The sequence below is a fragment of the Hemiscyllium ocellatum genome, chromosome 6 (assembly GCF_020745735.1).
Source record: "Hemiscyllium ocellatum isolate sHemOce1 chromosome 6, sHemOce1.pat.X.cur, whole genome shotgun sequence".
Lineage (NCBI taxonomy): Eukaryota > Metazoa > Chordata > Chondrichthyes > Orectolobiformes > Hemiscylliidae > Hemiscyllium > Hemiscyllium ocellatum.
Genome location: NC_083406.1, coordinates 66,745,751 through 66,773,318, shown reverse-complemented (window position 1 = coordinate 66,773,318; position 27,568 = coordinate 66,745,751). Strand labels below are relative to the sequence as shown.

The window sequence follows — 27,568 nt, the reverse complement described above, 5'->3', positions numbered from 1 at the left end:
TCTGAGAATTAAGCTGCAAACAAACTACTGCTTTAGACTCAATGATAAATATTGTGAAACTGAAAAAAAATCAAGTGAGCTACCATATTGCATAGCTCAAAGACAAACTGTAAGTGATTATGTGGTGCATTTATTTACTTTTAACAGAACAGCTTTTGATATACACACACTGGTACTTCCGACTTTACACTTTATACCTTCCTTGACCAACTTTGACAAAAGCTGAACCTGTTCTTGAAACAACACATTTAAACTTTCCCCCATTTCTGGATCGATCATACCTGGTCTCACTCCCCCCAAAAAGTGACTTCCTGTCACTTCTCTGCCCAGGTTGCTCTATAAATAACCATCAATTTGCCAGAATAACCGGGTTGACTCCTTTAGGTCTTCGACCAGCCCCGCTTGGGAGGATAGCCCAAGTTCTGCTGGATATGTATAATAGCATGGCAGATTTGTAAACACAGCCTGAGGTTCAACCCCACATTCTGCCACTGAGTGGCAGTGCTTGGCACCACAACCTCTGCCAGGGTCATGATCATTTTGAAATAGTCCACGTTCAGTATCTGCACATTTATTTGAAATTCGATACGACCGTGGAGATGGTTTCAGTCGTGCATTTGACGTCAGCCTTCTGTTTCATTCTGGCCACGGAAACAGCAGAGTGGTGTTTGAGTTACATACGTATAAAGAAAGCCTGCCGTTGGGACAAAGGAGAGTAGAGTGGAGCTGATAATATCCACTAGAATTCCGTGGGGCGGGGCGAGGTAGCAGCGCCAAAGCAAAGTTGAAGGTTAGGCAGGAGGTCACATTACACACACAAAAACAATCCATCTAGGAAATATTGGCGTGGGAGACAGGATCAGAAACAAAATAAATAAACTGCAACCCAAACAAATCCTAACATCACGATGAAACAGTGAAAGAATTGCAAGACATGTAATATAATCCAGATGCAGAAATAAACTGTCATGGCACAGGCATTGGCAATAATACTTTGAAATGATCTAAACAAAAAATAATGTCAGTACAATATTCTTCTAATTTCCTGGATAACGGTCGTGAGTTTAGACGTATGAGTTCAGAAACGAATTTAGCTGACAGGCATAAGCACCAACTATCATTTTCAATTTCACTACAATGACTTCAGGAAGGGACTATCAATACTCAAACACATCGGAGATCTGCATCAACTGGAGGCTACAAGCATCTAAAATAAAACGCCCTAGCTTCCAGCTGTATCATCCCATTTAACCCCAGATAAAGTATTGTCCCAATGGAACAGTGTTACAAGGTCTAAATTATCAGTTGACACCAAGTCCACGTTAAAGTCGTCAAGGGATTTTATATATTAACACCCTTCAATGAAATTTGACAATCTAACACGCATGTAACCGTTCTCATAATATTTACTTTCGTGAAAATGCAATTCGTGAGAAATTCGACTTGCATGTGTTTCTAATTTGTTTACATATAAAAACTAATTCATGTTTTGCTTAGGATCTAAAACAGACGCATGTTGCGTTATCTGCTGTAAACAGTATGCAGCTCTCTCCTAAACACCATTGCGGCAGAAATGAAAATGTTTTATTAAAGTTGTTGGATCGGCTGCCATTCTCCAAACATGAAAGGACGAGGACACCTGCCGCTGCAGCGTTGGTGTTTTGAAACTGCCACTGTTTAGAAACCTATGACATTGCACCATTCTTACTCACATATCGTCTCAACTTCTTTTCTGGTGGAGATTTTCTTAACCATCCACAGCAAACGATCTCTCCTCCTCTCATCTTGCCCACTGCCAATCTTACAAGGACACCATGCAGTCACATTCAGTGACAGGTTAACGGCTTTCCCCTTAAGTTTCGCGCTGTCCTACAAAGGGGAGCTAGTGGATATTTTGGTAAATTGTAACCGCAAGCTCCAACAGTCACTGCAAGCCCCGCAGTGGCTGCTCCAGCTGCCGGGCTCATGTAGGAAGTAGCGAGCAGAGCTTGTTGTTCAGAGGAGCTCCGCCCCGCCTTCAGCCGCTCTTAAAGGCGAACGGCACCTTTAATGACGGCCAAATGAAACACTCCCATGACATAAACTAGTATCAACAGGATTCCGAAGGGTCTTCGAGGGATGAGGGTTGTCCTGCTTCTTTTTAGAAAGCAGGCTCTTTGCGACTGCTCGAAATGTTACAAATGTTAAATACAATTTACATTTCAGTCATACGGGCAGTGAAACTAAACTAAACTGAATAAGTGCCAATGGCATTGAAATGAAAGACTACTCATAGTCGAGCACAATACCCAAAATGTTCACTATTTGCGTAAACCAACACCCTCCCCATTTCTAATCTACTCAGCATCACAGAATTAAATGGTTAAGATAACACTCCCCTCCCTGGCGTAAAGTGAACCTTTAAAAGGGGCGTTTCCAGCCAAATCGAGAACTTGGATCGACGAGAAATTGGATTGTAAACATATAGTTGTGGCAGGCGTATTCTTGTAACAAGAGCGCTGGTTTCAGCAGAACTGTTTTACAACGCTGCCTGGTAACACGGGTATCTACAACACAGACAGATGGTTAGAAATCATGAATGTTTAGTGGATGTCCAGGAGAACTGTTCCCTCCTCCACCGTTTTCCACACTTGGAGCAGAGAGTCTGATAGTGTATTGCTGCACCCACCTCAGTGGCCTATCATCAGACATGAACGGAAATACATACGATTGGTGCCCAGCGCAAAACATTACAAACTAGTTGCGCTGACCGCAATTAGCGCTTCAAAGTTTCAGGATGATGTGCACCGATATCCAGGAAATTATGCCCCCCCCCCCAAAAAAAAAGCACCAGACGTATTGAATTAACTTTGGATCAAAACTGTAAAACATTGAAAAGCTTCAGAGAGCTTGAAATCGAATATTCACTTATTCCGAAGAATCCTGAACTTCCTTGGCAGCGTGGAACGGCTAGTCGGATTTCAGTATTATCTCCAATAGTCCACAATTATTCTCAATTTATATTTGAATATGTTAGAGCTGTCTCCTGGTTTCACTGTTTAAATAGCTCGGACTGACATTTTCGATTCCTCTTCTATACTCCTATAAATTCAGCTCTTAAAATTAATTTTTTTTACTCTTAAATGAAAATATTGATGATAAAAGAGCGAGAGAAGTTACCTGCGGAGTACAGGTATTGTCACAAAACAGCTGGACTGATGACCCGCTTCTCGGTTGTACATTATTTATAATTCTTTTCCCATTCCATCTGTGCGGAGGGCTCCAGCTTAGACAACATGAGATAGTTCCATACATCACAAAAACACTCAGTGGCTATGCAGCGCGTTGTGATATCTGGTGATCGAGGAAAGCGCCATACAAATGCAATGTTTAAACTGTAAGAAATGTCTCAAATGGCAACTTTATGTTTTTTTTGTCACAAGAAATGCAACTGAAACACAGCACAAAATGTAGCGAATACAGTATAAGGCTACAATTTGGAGCATTACATACAAAAAAGGAAACAAATGGATTTTGATAAAGATTTGTACATGATTAAACGTATTCCGAAGAATGCTAGTGGAATCCAGAAAGAGGAATATAGCAACTGAGAACACACATTTTTAAAAAAAACTGCTTCATATTATCGACATTAAAAAGACCAATTTCACTGGACTGAAAGAGTCGACTTGTTCTTCATCAATGGGAAGATATTTGCTGCTTAACTTCCAAAACCTCGGGTCACCTGAAGCCTTAATGAACTCTTCATATAACCAGCCCAAGACGGCAACTGCTCAGTGACAATGCTCCATACCCAAAGCCAATGGCCATACAAACCAAAACAAAATGATGAATTTGGCTAAAAAAAGGCATTACAGATCTTCTCCTAAATTTATCTTGTGAAAACATAAAAAGAAAACGACTTATTTCATATATTGGATTGCCTCCAATTACATATTTTGAGGAAATTGAAGATTCTTTCAACAAGACAACAATCCAGCAATACCAAAACCAAACATTTTGAGTAAAAGATATTCACGAATTGAAGAGTTGCCAGTGACACAAAATGACAACTTCTGAATTGATCAGCCTCAAGCACATGACCACTGATTCTGACAAATTCCAGAGGAATTTGTAAACTAGCACCTGGGGTGAAGAGATAGGGGTAAAACTTACATACTTGCGAAATTGACAGTATAACAGATTAAACAGGAGGAAAACGGTTGGAGAGGGGCAAGATTCCGCATAAAGAAGTTGTCTATTCAGGAGTTCTGAAATAGTTGCACCCACTGATAGAAATAGCCATCTCTGAATGGAGCAAGTCAGGCTTTAGTTCAGACACTCGAGTCTATAATCATGTGCTTTAGTTATTTGCATTATCTCATAAAAGATAACAATGTCTCTTAGCTAATGTTCCTAAACCTACTCTATTGCATACAGATCATTTTCGCATAACGCGCATTTCCTCAACGTGATTTGATTGTAATGCGATTGGTGAAGGTGTCACAGTATACTAAGGACTGGACTTGTGTCAACATCACATGGTCAGTCGGCTCGTGTGCTTTGTGTTGAAGTGCTTCCTGAAAGGTACAGTGCTGTACTCAGTTATTTTCAGTCTTGTTCCCTGCAAATCTCGCTGTTTTCCATGTGGAAAGGACAAAGTTGCAAGAACGTTGACAAGAAGCAGCATCCAGGTGAAAAAAAAAATCACAACTCGTGACTGTAAAAGAAAGGCTATAACACAAACAGAAGTTCGATGTTATAAAGCGGTTTCAACATAATGAAAGGACTCTATGCACCATTAGAGACAATGCAGAAAGAACTAAAGCAAGCTGCATTGCTGGAACAAGTCTGAGTGCTGGCAAGTGTCTGAGAGATCATGAACAAAGGAAGTTGAGGAAATGGATCAGCTTCTAAGTGTGTGGATAGAAGGTCAATTGAAAAAAATAATCTAGCACCACCTTTCTCACGATAAAAAAAGGAAAGCCGTATCAATTTAGGAGGACCTAAGGCGGGGGGGAAGCTGAAAATCCTGCAGATGTGCCTGCCTTCAGTGCTCGGTTTGCTGGATTTCAGAACATTAGATTTTAAGAAGCATCACAGTTATGTGGTGAATCTACCAGTGCAGATGAGGAATGTGTGCTGTCATTTTCTTCAGTATTGAAAAAATTGATTGAGGAAGAAGGCTACACCTTAGATCAAATCTTCAATTTGGACAAGATAGGTTTATATAAAAGCAAGTGCCATCCAGCACCTGCAGTTCTAAGAATGAAGCACATGCTCCAGGTTTTAAGGTCGCAAAGGATTGTATGACTGTTGTTGGGTGCCAATGCTAGTGGAGAATTAAACCTGAAGCCTGTGGTAGTGTACCGCTGTGCCAACCCATGAGCCTTTAAAGGTTACCTTCTACATCTCTAGGTGTTTACTTCAGCTCAAGCAAAAGAGATTGGACGATGGACAATTTTTTTTATTACCTTATTGTTGATGCTTTCAAGGATGTTTTTGGAAATTATTGCAGGTGAAAAACGATGGATTTCAAGATTCTCCTCATTATGGGCAATGCACTAAGCCATCTCTCTACGATTGGTGAACTTTGTAAAACATCAAAGTGTATTTCTACCTCTGAACACAACCTCTCTCATTCAACCAATGGACTAGGGTGCAATAGCAGCTTTTAAAGCTTATTATTTAAGGTGTACATTCAGGAAGCTGATTGCAGCTGACAGTGATAATGAGGGCAGTGTTCTTCAATTTTGGAAGAGCTATAACATTAAGAATACTATTGACATCATTGTGGAGGCCTGTGGTGATGTCATTTGGGACTGCTTGCATACAGTTTGGGAGAAACTTCTCCCAGATTGTCATCATTTTAAAGGCATTGAACCATCAGAGGAGCTTCCAGCAATGAAAAAACATTGTATCGCTCTTGCAAAACAAGTTGGATTTGAAGTGGAGACTAAGGATGTCAAGGAGCTGCTCAAGTCCGGCTGTGAACACCACTCCACAGCCGATTTACAATAACTTGTTGCTGCGGGGGAAATTGAACCTCAAGATGAAGACGATGAAGTTCAGGATGCAGCACCACGAGAGCTTTCCACTTTTATCTTCTATCCAGAAGGGAGTTGCAGCTCTTAGAAGACAATGACTACAATGCAGAACGCTGCAGGATAGTGGTTTGTGACATTTAATCATATTTGACACACTATGAACATCTTCATGAAAGATGGCAGAACAGCAAAAACTAGATGCCTTTTTTAAGCCAACCTCCAAGAAGCTGCCTAAGGATTATGAATCACAGGTATCCACTTCTAGAATAATTTTTTTGTGTTGTAACCCTGCACCTGAATGTAATGATGATATTGATGAAAACCCTCAGCCCCTGTCTTAATACAGAACTGTAACTCATCAAACTCAGAAGCCCCTTCAAGTTACCTTCCAGTTTTTCAGGATGTGTTAAATGTATTGCATTACTTCATTAAAATGATTTTAATATTTACTTAGACTGTGCTATTGTTTGTGTTAAGCTAATTACTAGTTTTTGTTTCGATTTTTACTGATATTTTTGGTGATCTGCCCCAACCCTGTTATTTCCCATAGGCCCTGTTATTTCTATTACATGATTTTCTTTATCGTGAGGTCGTACAAGACTGTATCTATCATGTTATAGAAGACTATAATGCTTTTTTACTATGTAATAAATCTTTATTGCTCAAGAATGTGCCACATCTGCTGAGATCTCCACATGGTCATCCTTTACCACTTCCTATCATTAAAACTTTAGATGAGTGAGGGAAGAGGTTAGTGGCAGCTTTTTATCCAAAATCTTCATACATCTTGAAGGAGGAGGAAGATTTGGCAGGTTCCTCTTTAAAAGATGCCAATTGCATACGCTCTTACAACAGAACACAACCATACACAAAATTATAGCGTTAAAGGAATGGGAAGCTCAGGGAGCTTGCCTTGAATGTTTAATGAACATTTTCTTGGGAAATTTCACAGCCAGTCCTGGTGGTGAACAAATATTCAGGAAACCCAGTCTTTTGTGTTCAGACTTATGTAGTGTCATTAAATTGAATAATTTCAACAAAACTTTCAATTGTATAAAGTACATTTATTCAAGTATTACATTTTATTTGATGTGTGTTAGATGCATTTACAGAAATGGTAAAATTTAAAATGACAGTGTCTCACCTCTGGTGACTTGCCTGTTCCTCAACCCATAAAAGTTTAAGACCAAAGAGATGCTCTCACTGTCCACCCTGAAAAGATCAACTCATTTTCCACACAAGTAATTTGGAATCATCTGCTTTGGATATATTGACCACACATTGTACAGTAAGGGGAGCTACATCTGATTTATTTATTATGTATCTGGTCACCTTTATAATTTACTGAATAACATGGAATATGAAGTTTAAGTCTGCCTGACCATGTCTTGTCTCAATTAACCAATTCAAATGACTTCCTAAACTACAGTTAGACTTCTTGGCTCATGTAGGGAATAAACAATGCCGCCTTATAGTCTTGAAGTTTGCATATTACACAAGTAATTTCAGTTAAGTATGCAAATTATTGAAAGTTGGACAAGGCAAAAAGACAGCATTTGGTTAATCCTCTCTACTGTCAAACAAAATTTATGCAACAGTATCCTGGAATCCTGGGACAACCTTTGATCTCAAATGCTAATTTCAATGGATTTAAGTTGCTGCAGGAAACATGAAAACTCACTTTTGCAATACTGCTGATAACTTCACTGTGTTGAAACAAAATATAATCATAGTCAAATCACTTTATTTGAATCCATGTTATGTAATAATTCATTGCCGACTGGGTCCTAAATATCTTCCTTCCTCCAGTGTTGATTCCAACTGAATTCCAGGTTCTGTTTGTCCAGCCTCATTGACAGACCTGCATTATACATGAACCCAAAGCTATCCACACCTTAATCCTTTTAGAGACAAAATCTTCTTTCCATATAATTCGTACCATTGATCACTTTTATTAGTTTCCTACTCTTAAGTATTGACTTCACAATCTATCCCCTTTTAAAAGTCTTTGTGCTCAGTCATCCTTGATTCTGCAACCTTCTTTAACCCAAATCACTGACTGTTTATTCTTTCATCTCCAGCCCTGCAATACAGTCATTTATAATTTTGCGAACAGATGCTTGATGGCATTGAATTTCATCTTATTCCTTCCTTTTCTCAAAAAGCTCTTCAAATCTTGCATTTTGGATGACGTTCTATGTCACTTTCACCAATTCTTGTCCTAACTGTGAGACGTGTGTGTATTGGAAAGCATCTTGATACACTATTATATGTGGCTGTCATTCCCAAAATGATAAATCTTAATCCAAAAAAAAATTAGGCTTCTATTTATTCTTCCTTGTTAACGAAAAACTGATTTGCTTTAAGTATTACCTGCACTCTTATTTTCCGTTGGCAATAACTCTGATACGTATAATAATACCATGGTATAAGTGAATGCATGAAACCCAAAAACAGGGTAAATGGCATAATTTTCTCAATTATGAATATATACCAAAATGGTTTGTTTAAGTAAAACTCAATGCAATTACCGTTTATTACCAGTAAGATCCAAATTACACAATACTTCTTCACAAATCTCACTGAAAGAGAAATAGAAATTAATTTCTCTTGTTAGAGAACTGAAGTAAGTTGGAAGAATGGTAATCTGATATATTCTCTTAATTGTATTTAAAAAAAAACATCCTGGAAAGATTTATCAGAAAGAAATACAATAACCACTGCCATATGGTCACCTTCCATCTTTCTCATTACAACTCACATCAATTTCATATGTAAATATTTAAGAATTTGGATTAAACTACTGTACAGTACGAGAAAATATTGTCCATTTGCCAGTTTTACAAGGTTCTTGAAATAAAACCTTTAATCATAAAACATGATTTACTCCTCTCAGGTTTACAAAAGGCAAGAGTGAGAAAACCTTGGAAATGGAATAACATCTTTAATGTTCTCAACACCCAAGATACACTGCAAATATCGCTCAAATCCCAATCCAAATCCTCCATGTGGCACTGATCCAAACTGGCGAAGTTCCTCATACCTAGAAGGGGTGAGATGGTTTAAAAATATTATGTACATTTTCAATTAATTTGTAGTATTGTAAATTAAATTACAATTGCATTCAATAGTTTGTGATTATGTTGACAATATACAAAAAACACTTTTCTTTTAGGTATTTATATACTTACAACAGGTTTGGTGGCTATTTATTTAACTCTGGTTTAACCTGTTCTTTTTAGAATATGACAGTATTTGCAGATAGCAGTGAAGATGGACTACTGCAAATATAAATTTAATGTAATAACCTATATTGAGACAGCATCCTTAACACAATACAATTCTATAAGGTGTTTCAGAGTGGTGCCATAGGTAAAGTCGCCATAGTCCTAGAGAATTGTAGGGCTGTTCTTTTAGTAGAGAGAGAGATGACTGGTAGTGGTTTAACCTGAAGGTCAACATGTCTTGGTGAGAGAAGTTGAGAAGGGAAGTTCTTACTGTTAATCTCAGTTAGTGGTACTTGAGCACATACTGTTGGTCTCATTCTACATCATAAACCAACCATCCAGCTAACTGAACTAATTCGCCCCCTCATGGTGCTACCAAGCAAGCTCTACCACCAAGCCACAAAGCAAACTCTACCATCAAGTTTAAAGAGACTTTAAGGGTTACTGTGGATTATATCTGCAATAAATGCTGTTGCTTGCAAATCTTATCACATCGAATGGATTGGTTGGAGTGAAAGTTAGAAGTAATGAGGAATTTGCAACAGCACCAGTGTGTGATGGATGGCAGTTATCGAAAGGGGGGAAAGTCTCAGATACAGTCAGGTAGATGGATTAACTCCAGGAAAGATAAGACAGCTGGGCAGCTAGTGCAGGAGTCTTCTATGACTATACCCATTTCAAACAAGTATGCCGATTTGGAAAATGTAGGGGGTGATGGATTCTCAGGGGAATGCAGCCCGAACAGCCAAGTTTCTGGTATTGAGACTGGCTCGAATGCAATGAGGGGTATGTTGGGTACCAAGAGAGCATTTGTGTTAGGGGATTCTCTAGTCCGAGGTACATTCAGACGTTTCTGTGGCCAGCAGTGAAAAATCAGAATGGTGTGTTGCTTCCCTGGTGCCAGGATCAAGGATGTCTCAAAAAGGGTGCAGAATGTTCTCATGGGGGAAGAGGGGCCAGCAAGAGGTCATTGTCCACATTGGAACCAATGACGTAGGAAGGGAAAAGGTTGAGATTCTGAAGGGAGATTACAGAGAGTTAGGCAGGAATTTAAAAAGGAAGTCCTCGAGAATAGTAATATCTGGATTACTCCTGGTGCTGAGCTAGTGAGGGCAGGAATAGGAGGATAGAGCAGATGAATGCATGGCTGAGGATTTGGTGTATGGGAGAAGGATTCACATTTGTGGATCATTGGAATCTCATTTGGTAGAAGTGACCCTCTAAGGAGGACTGACTGCACCTAAATTGGAAGGGGACTAATATACTGGCAGGGAGATTTGCTAGAGCTGCTCGGGACGATTTAAACTAGTAAGATGGGGGGGTGGGACCCAGGGAGATAGTGAGGAAAGAGATCAATCTGAGACTGGTACAGTAGAGAACAGAAGCGAGTCAGTCAGGGCAGGCAGGGACAAGGTAGGACTAATAAATTAAACTGCATTTATTTCAATGCAAGAGGCCTAACATGGAAGGTAGATAAACTCAGGGCATGATAAGGAACATGAGACTGGAATATCATAGCAATTACAGAAACATGGCTCAGGGATGGGCAGGGCTGGCAGCTTCATGTTCCAGGATAAAAATGCTCCAGGAAGGATAGAAAGGGAGGCAAGAGAGGAGGTGGAGTGGCATTTTTGATAAGAGACAGTGTTACAGCTGTACTGAGGGAGGATATTCCTGGAAATACATTCTGGGAAGTTATTTGGGTGGAACTGAAAAATACGAAAAGGATGATTACCTTATTGGGATTGTATTATAGACCCTCTAATATCAGAAGGAATTTGAGAAACAAACTTGTAAGGAGATCAGCTATCTGTAAGAATATAGGATGGTTATCGTAGGGGATTTTAACTTTCCAAACATAGACTGGGACTGCCATAGTGTTAAGGATTTAGATGGAGAGGAATTTGGTAAGTGTATACAAGACAATTTTCTGATTCAGTATGTGGGTGTACTTACGAGAGAATGTGCAAAACTTGACCTACTCTTGGGAAATAAGGCAGAGCAGGTGACTGAGGTGTCAGTGGGGGAGCACTTTGGGGCCAGCGACCATAATTCTATTAGTTTTAAAAGAGTGGTGGAAAAGGATAGACCAGATCTAAAAAATCTAAATTGGAGAAAGGCCAAATTTTGATGGTATTAGGCAAGAACTTTCAAAAGCTGATTGGGGGCAGATGTTCACAGGTAAAGGGACAGCGGGAAAATGGGAAGCCTTCAGAAATGAGATAATGAGAATCCAGAGAAAATATATTCCTGTTAGGGTGAAAGGAAAGGCTGGTAGGTATAGGGAATGCTGGATGACTAAAGAAATTGAGGTTTTGGTTAAGAAAAAGAAGGAAGCATATGAAAGGTATAGACAGGTTAGATCGAGTGAATCCTTAGAAGAGTATAAAGACAGTAGGAGTATACTTAAGAGGAAAATCAGGAGGGCAAAAAGGGGACATGAGATAGCTTTGGCAAATAGAATTAAGGAGAATCCAAAGGGTTATTACAAATACATTAAGGACAAAAGGGTAACTAGGGAGAGAATAGAGCCCCTCAAAGATCAACAAAGCGGCCTTTGTGTGGAGGCAAAAAATGGGGGAGATACTAAATGAGTATTTTGCATCAGTATTTACTGTGGAAAAGGATACGGAAGATATAGAATGTAGAGAAATAGATGGTGACATCTTGCAAAATGTCCCTATTATGGAGGAGGAAGTGCTAGATGTCTTGAAACACATGAATTCCCAGGATAAATCCCCAGGACCTCATCGGGTGTACCTAGAACTGTCTGGGAAGCTAGAGAAGTGATTGCTGGGCCTCTCGCTGAGTTATCTGTATCATCGATAGTCACAAATGAGGTGCCAGAAGACTGGAGGATGGTTGAAGTTGGGCCAATGTTTAAGAAGAATGGTAAGAACAAGCCAGGGAACTATAGATCAGTGAGCCTGACCTCGAGTGGTGGACAAGTTGTTGAAGGGAATCCTGAGGGACAGGATGTACATGTATTTGGAAAGGCAAGGACTGATTAGGGATAGTCAATATGGCTTTGTATGTGGGAAGTCATGTCTCACAAACTTGATTGAGTTTTTTGAAGAAGTAACAAAGAGGATTGATGAGGGCAGAGCAGTAGATATGATCCATATGGACTTCAGTAATGCGTTTGACAAGGTTCTCCATGGGAGACCGGTTAGCAAGGTTAGATCTCATGGAATACAGGGAGAACTAGCCATTTGGATACAGAACTGGCTCAAAGGTAGAAGACAGAGGGTGGTGGTTGGGGGTTGTTTTTCAGACTGGAGACCTGTGACCAGTGGAGTGCCACAAGGATCGGTGCTGGGCCCTCTACTTTTTGTCATTTACATAAATGATTTGGATGCGAGCATAAGAGGTACAGTTAGCAAGTTTGCAGATGACACCAAAATTGGAGGTGTAGTGGACAGCGAAGAGGGTTACCTCCGATTACAACAGGATCTGGACCAGATGGGCCTACGGGCTGAGAGGTGGCAGATGGAGTTTAATTCAGATAAATGCGAGGTGCTGCACTTTGGGAAAGCAAATCTTAGCAGGACTTATACACTTAATGGTAAAGTCATAGGGAGTGTTGTTGAACAAAGGGACCTTGGAGTTCAGGCTCATAGGTCCTTGAAAGTGGAGTCTCAGGTAGATAGGATAGTGGAGAAGGCATTTGGTATGCTTTCCTTTATTGGTCAGAGTATTGAGTACAGACACTGTAAGGTCATGTCATAGCTGTACAGGACATAGGGTAGGCCACTGTTGGATTATTGCGTGCAATTCTGGTCTCCTTCCATTGGAAAGACGTTGTGAAACTTGAAAGGGTTCAGAAACGATTTACAAGGATGTTGCCATGTTTGGAGGATTTGAGCTACAGGGAAAAGCTGACCAGGCTGGGGCTTTTTCCCTGTAGCGTCGGAGGCTGAGGGGTGACCTTATAGAGGTTTACAAAACCATGAGGGGCATAGATAGGATAAATAGACAAAGTCTTTTCCCTGGGGTTGGGCAGTCCAGAACTAGAGGGCATAGGTTCAGGGTAAGAGGGGCAAGATATAAAAGAGATATAGTGTGGTACGTGTATGGAATGAGCTGCCAGAGGAAGTGGTGGAGGCTGGTACAATTGCAACATTTAAAAGGCATTCAGATGGGTACATGAATAGGAAGGGTTTGGAGGGATGTGGGCCAGGTGCTGGCAGGTGGGACTAGATTGGGTTGGGATATCTGGTCGGCATGGATGGGTTGGACCGAAGGGTCTGTTTCCATGCTGTACATCTCTGTAACTCTAAGTCACAAAAGGCTACATAATAAGGCAGATGGCCAAAAGCTTTGTCAAGAAGCTGGGTTTTCAAGAGTTTCTGGAAGGAGGAGTAGAGGGACTTCAGGGAACTTCAGAAGTCAGGGCTAAGAGAGCTGATAGCCACATTGGGTAAGCACAGATACCTGAGGTTTATAGGACAGGATGAACGAGGTCATTGAAGTTTTTCAAAACAATGATGAAAATGTAGCTCAAAAACCGTAACAGGAATGATTGTCTACATGGTATCTTTAGCCACTGACCATACAATGAGCGGGTTAAGCATTTATCAAAGAGCTAAGCATCCACTTACATATCTATTGACACAAATACAGAAAATAATCTCAGTGCTTTAAGTGGCAGGGGGCTAGAATGGAGTATGAGAAATAGATGAAGCAAATGGATAATGTGCGACTCGAAGATACAAAAGTAGAATTAAGCAATCTTAATAATGGATAACTTTGGATGGTTGAATTTCAGTCGATGGTTGGATAGGTGCCAAATTTTACGTTAACAACCAAAGCAATTTATGTTGGAAGGAGAAGCGCTCGATGGTAAAAGTTTGGAGTTCTGCCAAGGCTCAAAAAACAGCAAAAAACAGTGACTCAGCAAACAATACATTAACAAAGTTAGCCAACATTTCAGTTGGGAAAGGGATTGAATGAACTGAGTCACTCTCATGGAAGAGGTTAGATTGTTCAGGAAGAGAGACAGGAGACAAACTGTAAAATGATGGGGGGAGTCCAAAGCTAAAATAGATGGGAGCTGGAGAAGAGTAGAGTAGCTGGTGAAATAGCCTCAATCTTAGGAAGAAACTCATTTGATATTGGAGTAATGTTATGACATGTAGACAGATGGTCAAACCATATCAGCCTTTCTACCTTTGTATTCACAACACAGTAAAATTAAATCTCTGAAAGCCCCTAATAATTACTCTAATGGTTCCTAACCAGAATTTGAATATTCAGTTGCTGAACTGGTGAATAATTAACTCCTGATACCAGTTTTGCATCTCAAATGAAAGGCTTAACTATTTATTAAATACATAATTTTAGCAAAGGAATAATTAAACAACAAGGTTAAATGATTAATGATTTAAACTCAAACATTTGCTTTTATGCCAATTCAGACAAAGGAGAGACAAACAAACACAGTTAAGGGATAACTAAAAGAAAATAACAAAACTGGCCAGATTACTTAAATGGTTTTCATGATGCTCCATCTCACAGAATAAATGTGGGACTCTTGGTTGCTTTACTGCAACATTGATCAGAGCAATCTTCTCAGTTCATCCAAACAAAGGCAGCAATACTTCTAACTCAGCTCTCTACTTTGTTGGTCTTCCAGAATATGGTGTGGCAGATCAGGCAGGGAGCTTTCAAATCTTTATGCTGTCTTGACAGCAGCCAAGCTCAGCTCTCAAAAAACATACTTTAAAAACAAAACCTCAATTCTGGTTCTGCCCTGATATACTGAAGTATCTCTTACTAAGGCCTCAATTAGTATTCAAGGCTTGAACACAAGGACTCTTCCAGACCTGCTGGAACCAATTCTCAGGATTGACCTTGTTAATAGCCAACTTCTGCTATCTATTTAGTAACCATCTTCTTCCCAGGGTCACCCTGTCTGTTGGAACCCTTTAAATCAAGAATCAGACGTGGCTTATTCTTCTTTGACCGCAAGCTGTCCCAAAGCCCACAGATCATTTCCAGTACATAATTCCCAGTTCACTACTCCAAAACAAAACGTTTAAAAGGATAATTAAAAAGTTGAAAAATCAGTCATTGTTCTAACAAGTAGAATGTGATGGAAAGAGCTCTGTGCGGGAGGAAATGTCATGGAGAAAAGATCCCTTTGACAAAAGGATGGCATGCTTCCATGGTATGGGAGGAGAATTTCAATGAGATGGTCAAGGCACAATGGTGCTTGACATAGCTAAGCCAAATTTATAAGTGAATGACTGAACCAGTTATGCACTAAAGCTCCTGGGTTTTCAGCTCTCTGACTTTGAAGATCAGGATTTGATATTTATAATAGAATGGAAAGATAGTGGAATTGAAAAATATGAATGGGAGATGGAGAATAATTTATGGGATGAGAATATCAAAGGCAGATATGATGGAGAAATGTATTAGGTTATTTTAATAGGTATTAAATTTCATAGATCTCAGAGGTGTTATCATGGCTGAATCCTTGAGGGAGCTGACGATGTCATGGTATTGTCATTGGATTCGTTAATTTATGTAATGCTCTGGGATCTCAAGTTCAAATCCCACTATATAATAGGTCAAATTTGAATCTAAAAAATTCATGAATTAAAATTTAAAAATGACCATGAAATCATTCTCAATTCTTGTAAGAATCAATTTGTTCACTGAAGCCCTTTAAGGAAGGAAATCTGTCATCCTTACCCAGTCTGATTTCCATGTAACTCCAGATCCACAGCAATGTAGTTGATTCTCAACTATTGATTCAGTCAACTGATTGAATCAAAAACAAAACTGAAGGGGAATGGGTTTGGAATTTGAGAGCAAACTAATTTAATTATGGAAGAGCTTTACCTCCACAGACAGCTACATGACAGCAGTGGATTTAAGGTCGGTAAGGGGATGAGTACAAGGTGTTTTTGGTGATTGAAGTCTGAAGACTCAAGCCAATTTCAGGACCTCATAAAAGATACTGATGTAATAGAAAGTCTGCAGTAAAGCAAAGTACAAGGATAAAAACTATACTTACAGATTACAGACAAAGTATGAATACTAAATTTAAAAACTGTTTTTGCTTACCAATGGTACGTTTCTTTTAGACCAAGCCTGCAACAGAATAATAGTTAAATTAGTCATGGTAGCAGGAATACATCATTTGCCTGTTAACTTGAATTATATTGCAAAAAGTTCTTTCTAGTCTTTCAGAAAAAACTTGAAGTTACAACTAAAATTTTATTTCCTCCATTTCAAGCATTCTTTCTTGTCATCAAAACATAGAAGACCTCTTCCATTTTACAGTGCCAATCTAAAGCGAAGTTTTCTTTCCCACCATGTGACTAACCCCAACACCACCTTATTCATCTGACTAAAATCAATGTAATTCACACTGAAGCTAAATCTGGGTCTGGCAACACCACTTTTTACACTGTATACGAGCTCTCAAGTATGCCTTTACTGGATATGTTTGCAGGATCCTAAACTTAAACTGTGGATTTTCAAGTGATACATTTTTAATGCTTGCAGTTCTCCACTAGTATAGACAATGCTGATGGAAAAATTCAAGCTGTTGGCGAAAATGATAAAATATTTTGTTTAGATATTATAGTGCTTTCACTTTTTCCATCTTCTGCCCTCCGAGGATCATGATGACTAATGTTTTTTGCAGTTTCATAGGCAGTGATAGTTCAATAACATGTCTAGTAAGTGGCATTCAAGTCAATTTCAAAACCCTGCCTGATCCCTTGACCCCACAAGCACTGTTAGATGACAAGGATGATTTCTCTAATCCCTCTAACTATTAGGCTTAGCCAATTACAATAAACTTACGAATTAATTCAGTTGTGACTGAGCTACAGACAGGAGAATGTTTCTGTAACTTCCTACTGCATGGCTTGGCATTGCAGTGGAAAGCCTACTTAATGTAATAGCCAACCAACTTCTGGTCCTTTAGTTCTTTGGAATATCCCAGAAACCCCAAAAGAACCTTCTCTACAGTAATACAATCTGATATGCTTGAGGACTTCCTCAAACTGTTCAGCCATGCCTTCAAAATTGACTCTGCACACCAGTGAGAGCCTAATGGACAATTTACAGGGGAAAACCTTGGGCATTTAGTTTGTATGCCTGTAACTACAGGCACAAATTCCAATCAAAATCAAAGAACGTTGACTCCCCACGAGAATATCTAGCCTTTAATTTTCAAGCTAGAAAAGTAGGGCACAAGACTTGGTAATTTCAATGAACAGCTAGGCAAAACAAAATTAAAATTGAACAAATGTAGCAGGGTAGGTTTAAAAAAAAAGAAAATGCAAGCAATGTAAATTCTGACTGACTTACTGTAGCAGAGTAAAGAGAAGACATTGCGTTTTAAATTTGATTAAGCAACGATGAGGGGTATACACCAAAAAATCATAACCTGCCTTCACATAATTACGATACAGAAGCACCAGTAAACACAGGGATTTGGGTTTGATAACAGCAGTTGTCGAAATTTCATAAAACTGTTCTGTCTTTGCATTTTTTAAAATCTTCAGTTCCTGCAAACACCTTCCAACCTACTCAAATATTGTGTGCTCTTTGCTTCAATCACTAGCTCCAATGATGCCTCCCATATGTTTGTGAGCTTGACAGAAAAAGAACAAGAAAATCTGTTGGACTATAACCTGGTGTTGTGAGATTTTTAACTTTGTACACCCCAGTGCAACACCGGCAACTCCAAACCTTCTCTGCACTCTGGCTGTGAACCAATCATAGATGACTTCAGCACTGGTAGTCTGTTTCAATCTGAATCGACAAAGTGTATTATAATTGTTAACACCTCAATCAAATTATCCTATCACTCCTCTCTCTGAGGATAATATCAAAGCTTCAATTTTTTCCTATTCTCAATATTTACACATTGTATCAAATAGCACGAGTAATTTTTGGGATTTAAAAATTTCGTTCTGGAAACATGAGCACCACTGGCTGAGGCAGCGTTTATTGCCCATCCCTCCTTGGCTTTGAGGTGGTGGTGCTAAGCCGCTTTCTTGAATCATGCTGTAGGTAGACCCACAAAGCCATTAGGGAGTTAGTTCTACGATTTTGAGCCATGACACTAAAAGAACAGGATATATTTCCAACTCAGCATGGAGAGTGGATTGGAGAGGAATTTCAGCTGGTGGTGTTTCCATGTATCTGCTGCCTTTCTCCTTCCAGATGGAAGTGGTTGCTGGTTTAAAAGGTAATGTCTTCTGCAGTATATCATGTAGATGGTACATACTGCTGTTATTGAACATTGGTAGTAGAAGGAATGGAGCTTTGTGGATGTGGTGCCAATCAAGCAGGTTGCTTTGTCCTGAACGATATCAAGCTGAGTGTTGATGGAGCTGAACCCATTCAGGCAAGTGGGGAATATGCCTTCACATTCCTAACTTGGGTTATATAGATGAGGGACAGACTTTGGGTAGTCAGGAATGACATAAAACACGATTCCTAGCCTCTGACTTGCCCTTGTAGCAACTGTGTCTATATGACTAATCCAGTTCAATGTATGATCAATATTAACCTTCAGGATGTTTATGGTGGGGACTCAGTGATGGTAACACCACTGATTTTCTACTGTTGAAGATGGTCAATTGCCCAGCATTTATGTGGTGTGATTGTTACTTGCCAGTTTTCAGCCCAAGTCTAGATATTGTCCAGGTTTTGCTGCATTTGAATACAGACTGCTTCAAGGAATTGTTCTAAACATTGTGAATTGAATTGAATTGAATTGTCACATGTATCAAGATACAGTGAAAAGCTTTGTCTTGTGAGCAATACAGGCAGATCACATAGTTGAGTAGCATAGATAAGTAAATATTAGATTCCCCATTGCTCACTTTATGATGGTGAGGCCATTGATAAAGTAGCTGAGGATGGCTGGGCCTAGGCCACTACCCTGAAGAACTCTGGTAGAAATGTCCTGGAGTTGAGATGACTTACATCCAGCGACCACAACCAACTTCCTTTCTGTCAAAAATTACACAACACCAGGTTATAGTCCAACAGGTTTAATTGGAAGCACACTAGTCTTCGGAGCAACGCTCCTTCATCAGGTGGTAGTGGAGGGCTCGATAGTAACACAGAATTGATAGCAAAAATTTGCAGTGTGATGTAACTGAAATTATACATTGAAAAATTGATTGTCTGTTAAGCCTTTCATTTGTTAGAATACAGTAATAGTTTCACTTCTTTCATGTGTAAATCACAAAACCTTTTTTTATAAAGTTGCATTCTCAGGTTAGCTGTTAACAATGGTGATAGCTAGACAATATGTTGAAGGTGTTAGCCCCCTGTGTTCTCTGTCTATGACCTGATGTTTAGATTGATTCTAATCTAAAAAGTGAGATAACAGAGTTTTACATAAATTCATGTTCTTTGTGACCTGCAACACATTATCAATGAGGATGAGCACCTCACCAAGACCACCATTACAGGTGATCACCATTGCACTACACACACCCACTCTCAGACACACATACACACAGACGCGCACACAGACACCCACACACCCTTATAGACACACACAATCCCACACGCACCCCCTCACAGACTTAAGACACTCTGCACTCATTATACACACACACACACACACACACACTCACAACCCCCACCCCAGATAGACAGACACACACACAGACAAAGACCCACATGCACACATATATTTTGTGGGGTGAATTTGTACTTGCAGAGTTACATTGCACTTTGCTCAAAATCTGCATACATTCATGTAGAACTCTGAGCTCAAAAACTGCATGAATTTATGTAAAACTCTTATTATCTCACTTTTTAGATTAGAATCAATCTAAACATCAGGTCATAGGCAGAGAACACAGGGGGCTAACACCTTCAACATATTGTCTAGCTAACACCATTGGTATCAGCTAACCCGAGAATGCAACTTCAAAAAAAAGGTTTTGTGATTTACACATGAAAGAAGTGAAACTATCACTGTATTCTAACAAATGAAAGGCTTAACAGACAATCAATTTTTCAATGTATAATTTCAGTTACATCACACTGCAAATTTTTGCTATAAATTCTGCGTTACGATCGAGCCCTTCACTACCACCTGGTGAAGGAGCGTCGCTCCGAAGGCTAGTGTGCTTCCAATTAAACCTGTTGGACTATAACCTGTTGTTGTGTGATTTTTAACTTTGTACACTCCAGTCCAACACCAGCATCTCCAAATCAAAGTTTCTGTCAGGTATTATCAGCAAAATGCTTTCCCTCGTTTCCATTGATTCTAAGTCTGCTAGGGCTTCTTGATACCACACTTGGTCAAATGCAACCTTGATGTCATTCTCATGTCACCTTTGGAATTCTTTTCTTTTGCTAATGTTCCCATGAGGTTAGACGCTGAGTGACCCTGCCAGAACCCAAAGTGGGCATCAGTGAGCAGGCCATTCCTAAGCAGGTGCTGTTTAATAGCATTGTTGCTGACACCTTCCATACCTTTAGTGATGTCAGAGCGTAGACTGATGGGGTGATAATTGCTTACATTGGATTTGTTCTGCTTTGTGTGTACAGGTCATACCTGGACAATTTTTTACATTGTTGGATAGGGGCCAATGTTCTCGCTGTACTAGAACATCTTGGCTCAGTGTGTGGAAAGTCATAGAGGATAAGTCTTCAGTACTATTCCTAGAATGTTGTTAAGGCCCATAACCTTTGCAGTTTACAGTGCTTCCAGCTGGTTTTTGATATCACATGGACTGAATTGAATTGGCTGAAGACTGCTATCTGTGATGCACTGGAGGAGGCCGAGATGGGTCATCCACTTGGCACTTCTGGCTGAAGATTGTTCGATGCGCTTCAGCCTTATCAATTGCACTGATGTGCTGCGCTCCCCCATCATTGAGGATGGCGATGTTTGTAGAGCTTCTTTTTCTAGTGAGTTGTTTAATTGTCCACTATTATTCATGACTTGATGTGGCAGAAATGCAGAGGTAAGATCTGATCCATTAGTTGTGGAATCATTTACCTCTGTCTATCACTTGCTGCTTATGCTATTTGGTACACAGATAGTCCAATTCTGTAGTTTCACCAGGTTGACACCTCAATTTTAGGAATGCCTGGCATGCCCTCAAGCTCTTTTCATTGAAACAGTATTGATGCCCTGCCAAGTGGTGGACATACCAGGCCATGAGTTTGACGATTGTGCTGGACTAAGATTCTGCTATTGCTGACTGCCAAGGTACCTCATGGATGCTCACTTTTGAGTTGCTAGATCTGTTACAAGTCTGTCCTATTTAGCACTGTGATAGTACCACAATTCTCAACACTTCGTCTACACAAGGACTGTGCAGTGGTCACTCTTAGCAATACATCTGTGATAGGCAGATTGGAATAGTAGCAAATGATAGACAGAGATAAATGATTCCACAACCAATGGATCAGATCTTACCTCTGCATCATTCATGACCAGATATGGTAGGAATGGTGGCCAATTAAACAATTCACCAGAAAAGGAAGCTCCACAAATATGCTTTTTTCTCTTGTTGATTCCCTCATCATCTGCTACACACCCAGTCTAGCAACAATGTCCTTTAGGATCCAACCAGCTCCATCAGTAGTGCTGCTGCTGAGCCCCTTTTGGTAAAGTAGATCAAAATCCCTCACCCAGAGCACAGTCTGTGCCCTTTGCATCTTCACTGCTCTCTCCAAGTGGTGTTCAACATGGAGAAGCATTGATTCATCAGCTGAAGAGGGGCAGTACTTCATAATCAGAAGGTGAATTCCTTGCCTGATGTTTTAGGTGGTGCTGTGAGACCTCATGATAGTGAGGATTCTCAGGGCAAGACACTCTTGCCTGTATACCACTGTGCTGTCACCTCTACTAGATCTGTCTTGTCAGTGGAACAAGAAATACTGTGGTATCGGCCACAGTAGTATCGGGGACAGAGTTGGTAAGGTATGATTCTGCGAAATATTGTTACTTGACTAGACTGCATGACACCTCTTCCAATTTTGGCACGAGCCCCCCAGATATTAGTAGAGGACTTTGAATGTTGACATGTCTGTATTTGCAATTTTGATTCTCATGCCTCGGTAGACATCTGATGGGTCTCTTCGGTTTCATTCCTCTCTTGAGGCATTCTTATGATGGTTACAGCTGAATGGCTTGCTGGGTCATGTCAGAGGGCCATTAATAGACAACCACATCACTGTGGGTCTGGATTAGTATGGTTGGCAGTTTCCTTCCCTAAACGACATTAGTGAATCCAATATTTTTATCTGAAAATTGACAATGGCTTTATGGTCATCACTCAACTCTCAATTCCAGATCATTTTATCAAATTCAAAAGATTTGAATTTGAGTCCCTACACTATTACTTGGGTCTCTAGATTAAATATCTAGCGATAATACCACAAGGACATCACTACTTTCTGAGGACTCCTTTTTCTCTCAACACTGTTTTGGCAAGAAGCCCACAACTTCACAATGAATCCAACAACGATCTTTAATCTTTACATTTGTTCATCACTACTTCTCTTTTTCTATCTCCTTCCTTAAAACCCAGATTTATTTAAATTATTTTACTAAGTTCAGAATTTCCCCTCCCCCCCACTTCACTCCATTGCCTCTAAATCCTTCTGCCATTTCACGTCATCTTCTTGAAAAATGTATAAACACTTACTTTGGTGGAAAAAAAAGTACATTTCCTTATGCTAGCTGATAAGAGTTTTTCTGCCAACTTTATTCCATTTATCTTACCATCAAACCCTTCTTTGGCTCCAAAGATTGTGTACTAGATCTATTTTCATTAACCCTCCAAATATGAACATAATCCCAGTCCTAGATCTAAACTACTGCTACCCAATGTGAACAGAACTAGTCCCAGAACAACATTTGGTAGAAAACTGCAACTCATTTCAAAACAGGCAATTTTGTCCTTTATTCCAAATTATTCCTCAATGTTGATGGCAGTGGCAAAGCTGCATTTATTGCTAATTCCTGAGAATGTGATGTTTCAGACCTTTTAATACCTGCTCACTTTTTCAAGATCTCTGCTAAAAATAATGCAAGACTGTTTTTAGATATAAATAGAAAGCAAGAAATAGGCAAGAGTGGGTTTTGGAATGCTGGAGAAGTAGTAATAGGAAACAAAGAAATGGCAGAGATACTGAAAAGGTAGTTTGCATCAGCCTTCATGGTGGAAGACTGTAATATATCAGAACTTTGAGAGAGTCGGGGGGGCAGAGGCGACTATAGTGGCCACCACTAAAGCAGAAGGTGCAGGGGAAACTGGAAGGTATGAAGGTATGTAAATCAGGGACTGCCAAGAGTACACCCCAGACTACTGAACAAGATAGCTGAGGAGATTGTGGAGGCATTGGTGGTGATCTTTCAGGAATCACTGGAATCAGGGAGGGTCCTGGAGGACTGGAAAACGGTTAATGTCACATCCCTGTTTTATGAAGGGAGGGAGGCAGAAGATGGGTAATTATAGGCTGGCTAGCTCAATATTAGTTGTTGGTAAGAACTTAGTGTTCATTTTTAAGTAAGAGATTGTGGAGTGCTTGGAAGTACATGGTAAAGTAAAGATGAGTTGGCAACGGCTTCATCGAAGGGAGGTCATGCCTGACGATTCTACTAGAATTCCTTGAGGAAGCAATGAGCAAGTTAGACAAAGGAGAGCCAGTAAATGTATTCAATTTGGATTTTCAGAAAGTCTTTGACAAGGTGCTGCACAGGTGGCTGCTAATATAAGTGTCCATGGTATTAGGGGCAGGGTACAGGCAAGGATAGTGGATTGGCTTACTGGCAAAAGGCAGAGAGTGGGGGCTAACGGAGTTCCAGGATGGTAGCCAGTGACTAATGGAGTTCCACAGTGGTCAGTGTTGGGATCACAAAGCATTCACGTTATACATTAACGATCTGGATGAAGGATCGGAGGGTATTGTTGCTACGTTTGCAGATGACACAAAAGATAGGTGGGATAGGAGAGATAGATGGTGTTAAGGAAGTGAAGAAGCTGCACGCGGTCTTGAACAGGCTAGGAGAGTAGGCAAAGAAGTGGCAGATGGAACACAATGTGGAAAATTGTGAGGCAATGCACTTAGGTAGGAAGAGGAGGCATTGACTATTTTCTAAATGAGAAAGGCCTTGGAAATCTGAAGTACGAAGGGACTTAGGACTCTTAGTTCAGTACTCTCTTAAGGTTAACATGCAGGTTCAATTAACAGTTAGGAAGGCAATGCTCATTTTGAGAGAGCTGAGGCTGTACAAGGCTCTGGTCAGACTGCATTTGGAACATAGTGCGCAGCTTTGGGGCTCGTATCTAAGGAAGAATGTGCTGGCCATGGTGGAGGTCCAGTGGATGTTCACAAGAATGGTCCCAACAATGAAGTGCTTATCATATGAGCAATGCTCGATGACTGAGAGTCTGTACTCTATGGAGTTTAGAAGCAGGAGTTGGGACTTCATTGAAACTTCCAAAACTTTTGACAGAGTGGCAAGGAGAGAAGATGGAGTGAAGCAAGGGCTGCCAGGAAGGGTAAGTTTTCCCAATTAAAAAGGGACTTACCTTGACAGTCGGGCCTCCATTTTAACAGAGTGGTGAGGAGAGAAGGTGGAGTGAAGCGAGGGCTGCCGGGAAGTTTATGGAATAATTTATATTTGGGCAGTGGTTAAACCCGAGATACTACACATAGTATCTCGCTCCACCGCTCCCCCCCTCCCCCCCCTAACCGGAAGAAAAGACTCTAAGACTTTTATTTTTTTCTTGACCTTTCTTTTTCATATATTTAAATGCATTGTTTGGTTTTAGTTAGTTCATATAAAGCCAAGCTTACAATGGCAGGGGACCTCAGACCCGTGGCATATGGCTCTTGCTTGGTGTGGGAGCTTAGGAACACGTCTGATATTCCTGACTCTTACACTTGCAAGAAGTGTGTCCAGCTGCAGCTCTTGTTTGATTGCATGATGGCCCTGAAGCTGCGGATTGACTCACTGTGGAGCATCCTTGATGCTGAGGTGGTTGTGGGTAGCACATTTAGTGAACTAGTCACACCGCAGGTTAGAATTGCTGAGGGAGACAGTGAATGGGTGACCAAAAGACAGAAAAAGAGTAGGGAATGCAGTGCAGGTGTCCACTGCGGTCATCTCCCTCCAGAACAGGTATACTGTTTTGGATACTGTTGGGGGAGATGGTTCACCAGGGGAGGACAGCAGTTGTCAAGATCATGGCACCGTGGCAGGCACTGCTGTTCAGTAGGGCGGGAAAAAGACTCATAGGGCCATAGTCATAAAGGATTCTATTGTGAGGGGAGTAGATAGGCGGTTCTGTGGCCGAAGATGGGACTCCCGGATTGTATGTTGCCTCCCAGGTGCTCGTGTCAGGGATGTCACTGATCGACTGCAGAGCATTCTAAAAGGGGAGGGTGAACAGTCAGTTGTCTTGGTGCATATAGGCACCAATGATCTAAGTAGAAAACGAGATGAAGTCCTGAAAGAAGAATTCAGGGAGCTAGGAGAGAAGTTAAAAAGGAAGATCTCAAAGGTAGTGATCTCAGGATTACTACCAGTGCCACGTGCCAGCCAGCGTAGAAATGAAAAAAATAGGCAGGATGAACATGTGGCTTGAGAGATGGTGTAGGAGGGAGGAGTTCAGATTTGTTGGACATTGGGATCGGTTCTGGGGAAGGCGGGGCTATTACAAAATGGACGGTCTATATGTGAACCAGAGCGGAACCAATTTCCTTGGGGGAGTTTTTGCTACTGCTGTTGGGGAGGATTTAAACTAATGTAGCAGGGGGCTGGGAACCAGAAGATAAAACAAGTAGGCAGCGAGGTGGAGAGTGGAGACTATAAGAATCATGAAGATAGCATTAGTAAAGGGAAGAATACGCAGACAGCAGGTGTGTGCAAAGAAACTGGTAGCCTGAAATGTATCTACTTTAATGCAAGGAGTACAGTATGTAAGGCAGATGAACTTAGGGCTTGGATTGGTGCCTGGGAGTATGATGTTATTGCAATTACAGAGACTTGGTTGAAGGAAGGGCATTATGATTGGCAATTAAATGTTCCAGGATATAGACACTTCAGACAGGACAGGGAGGGAAATAAAAGGGGGGTGGCGGTGGAGTAGCATTGCTGGTCAAGGACGATATCACGGCTGTGCTAAAGGAACACACTGTGGAGGTCTTGGCTAGTGAGGCACTATGGGTGGAACTGAGAAATAAGAAAGGTGCAGTTACACTATTGGGGCTATATTACAGGCCTCCCAACAGTGAGCGTGAGGTAGAAGAACAAGTAGGTAAACAGATTATAGAAAGATGTAGAGGCAATAGGGTAGTGGTGATGGGAGATTTTAATTTTCCCAACATTGACTGGGATACACGTTGTGTCAGAGGTCTGGATGGGGCAGAATTTGTAAGAAGCGTCCAGGAGAGTTTTCGAGAGCAGTAGGTCAATAGTCCGACGAAGGAAGGGGCCATATTGGACCTGGTATTGGGGAACGAGCCAGGACAGGTGATAGAAGTTGTGGTGGGGGATTTCTTTGGGAACAGTGACTACAATTCTGTAAGTTTTAGAATACTCGTAGATAAAGAAGAGCGTGGTCCTAAGGGAAGAGTACTAAACTGGACCAAGGCCAATTATATCAAAATTAGGCAGGAGCTCAGAAATGTGGATTGGACACAGCTATTTGAAGAAAATTCCACATTTGAGATGTGGGAGGCTTTCAAAGATAGGCTAAAGATAGTGCAGAATAGGCATGTCCCACTGAAGGCTAAGGATAGGAAGGGCAAGATCCGTGAACCGTGGATGACAGGAGAAACTGTACGACTAGCCAAGAGGAAAAGAGAAGCATACATAAGGTCTAGGCAGCTAAGAACAGAACGGGCCCTGGAAGAATATTGGAAGAGCAGGACAAGTCTTAAAAGAGGAATCAAGCAGGCTAAAAGGGGTCATGAAATAGCTTTAGCAAAGAGAATCCTAAAGCATTTTATTCTTATATAAGAAGAAAGTGGGTCACTCGAGAAAGGATTGGTCCACTAAAGGATAACGAAGGAAGACTGTGTGTCGAACCTGAGAGAATGGGTGAGATTCTGAATGATTACTTTGCATCAGTGTTCACTGAGGAGAGGAACATGATAAGTGTTGAGGTTTGAGACAGAAGTTTGATTCGTCTGGATCACGTTGACATAAATAGGGAAGATGTGTTGGGTAGGCTAGAAATTATTAAGGTGGACAAATCCCTGGACCGGATGGGATCTATCCCAGGTTGCTGAGGGAGGCGAGAGGGGAAATAGCTGGGGCCCTGACAGATATCTTTGTGGCATCCTTAAATA

At 40.6% G+C, this 27,568-nt stretch overlaps 2 protein-coding genes across 2 annotated transcripts in view; both read right to left on the bottom strand.

Annotated features, from left to right (window-relative positions):
- The window catches only part of gab2 (GRB2-associated binding protein 2), a 318,459-nt gene extending 316,510 nt beyond the window's left edge, over positions 1-1,949 (bottom strand). Inside the window, exon 1 of the mRNA XM_060826622.1 lies at positions 1,713-1,949. Within this exon, the coding sequence (XP_060682605.1) occupies positions 1,713-1,784 (72 nt within the window). The 5' untranslated portion in view covers positions 1,785-1,949. The remainder of the gene's footprint in view (positions 1-1,712) is intronic.
- A 6,616-nt stretch (positions 1,950-8,565) lies between these two features.
- nars2 (asparaginyl-tRNA synthetase 2, mitochondrial) overlaps positions 8,566-27,568 on the bottom strand; it is an 89,193-nt gene continuing 70,190 nt past the window's right edge. The window contains exons 13-14 of the mRNA XM_060826621.1: positions 16,328-16,354; positions 8,566-9,069 (exon numbers count right to left, since the gene is read on the bottom strand). Of these exons, the coding sequence (XP_060682604.1) occupies positions 8,925-9,069; positions 16,328-16,354 (172 nt within the window). The 3' untranslated portion in view covers positions 8,566-8,924. The remainder of the gene's footprint in view (positions 9,070-16,327; positions 16,355-27,568) is intronic.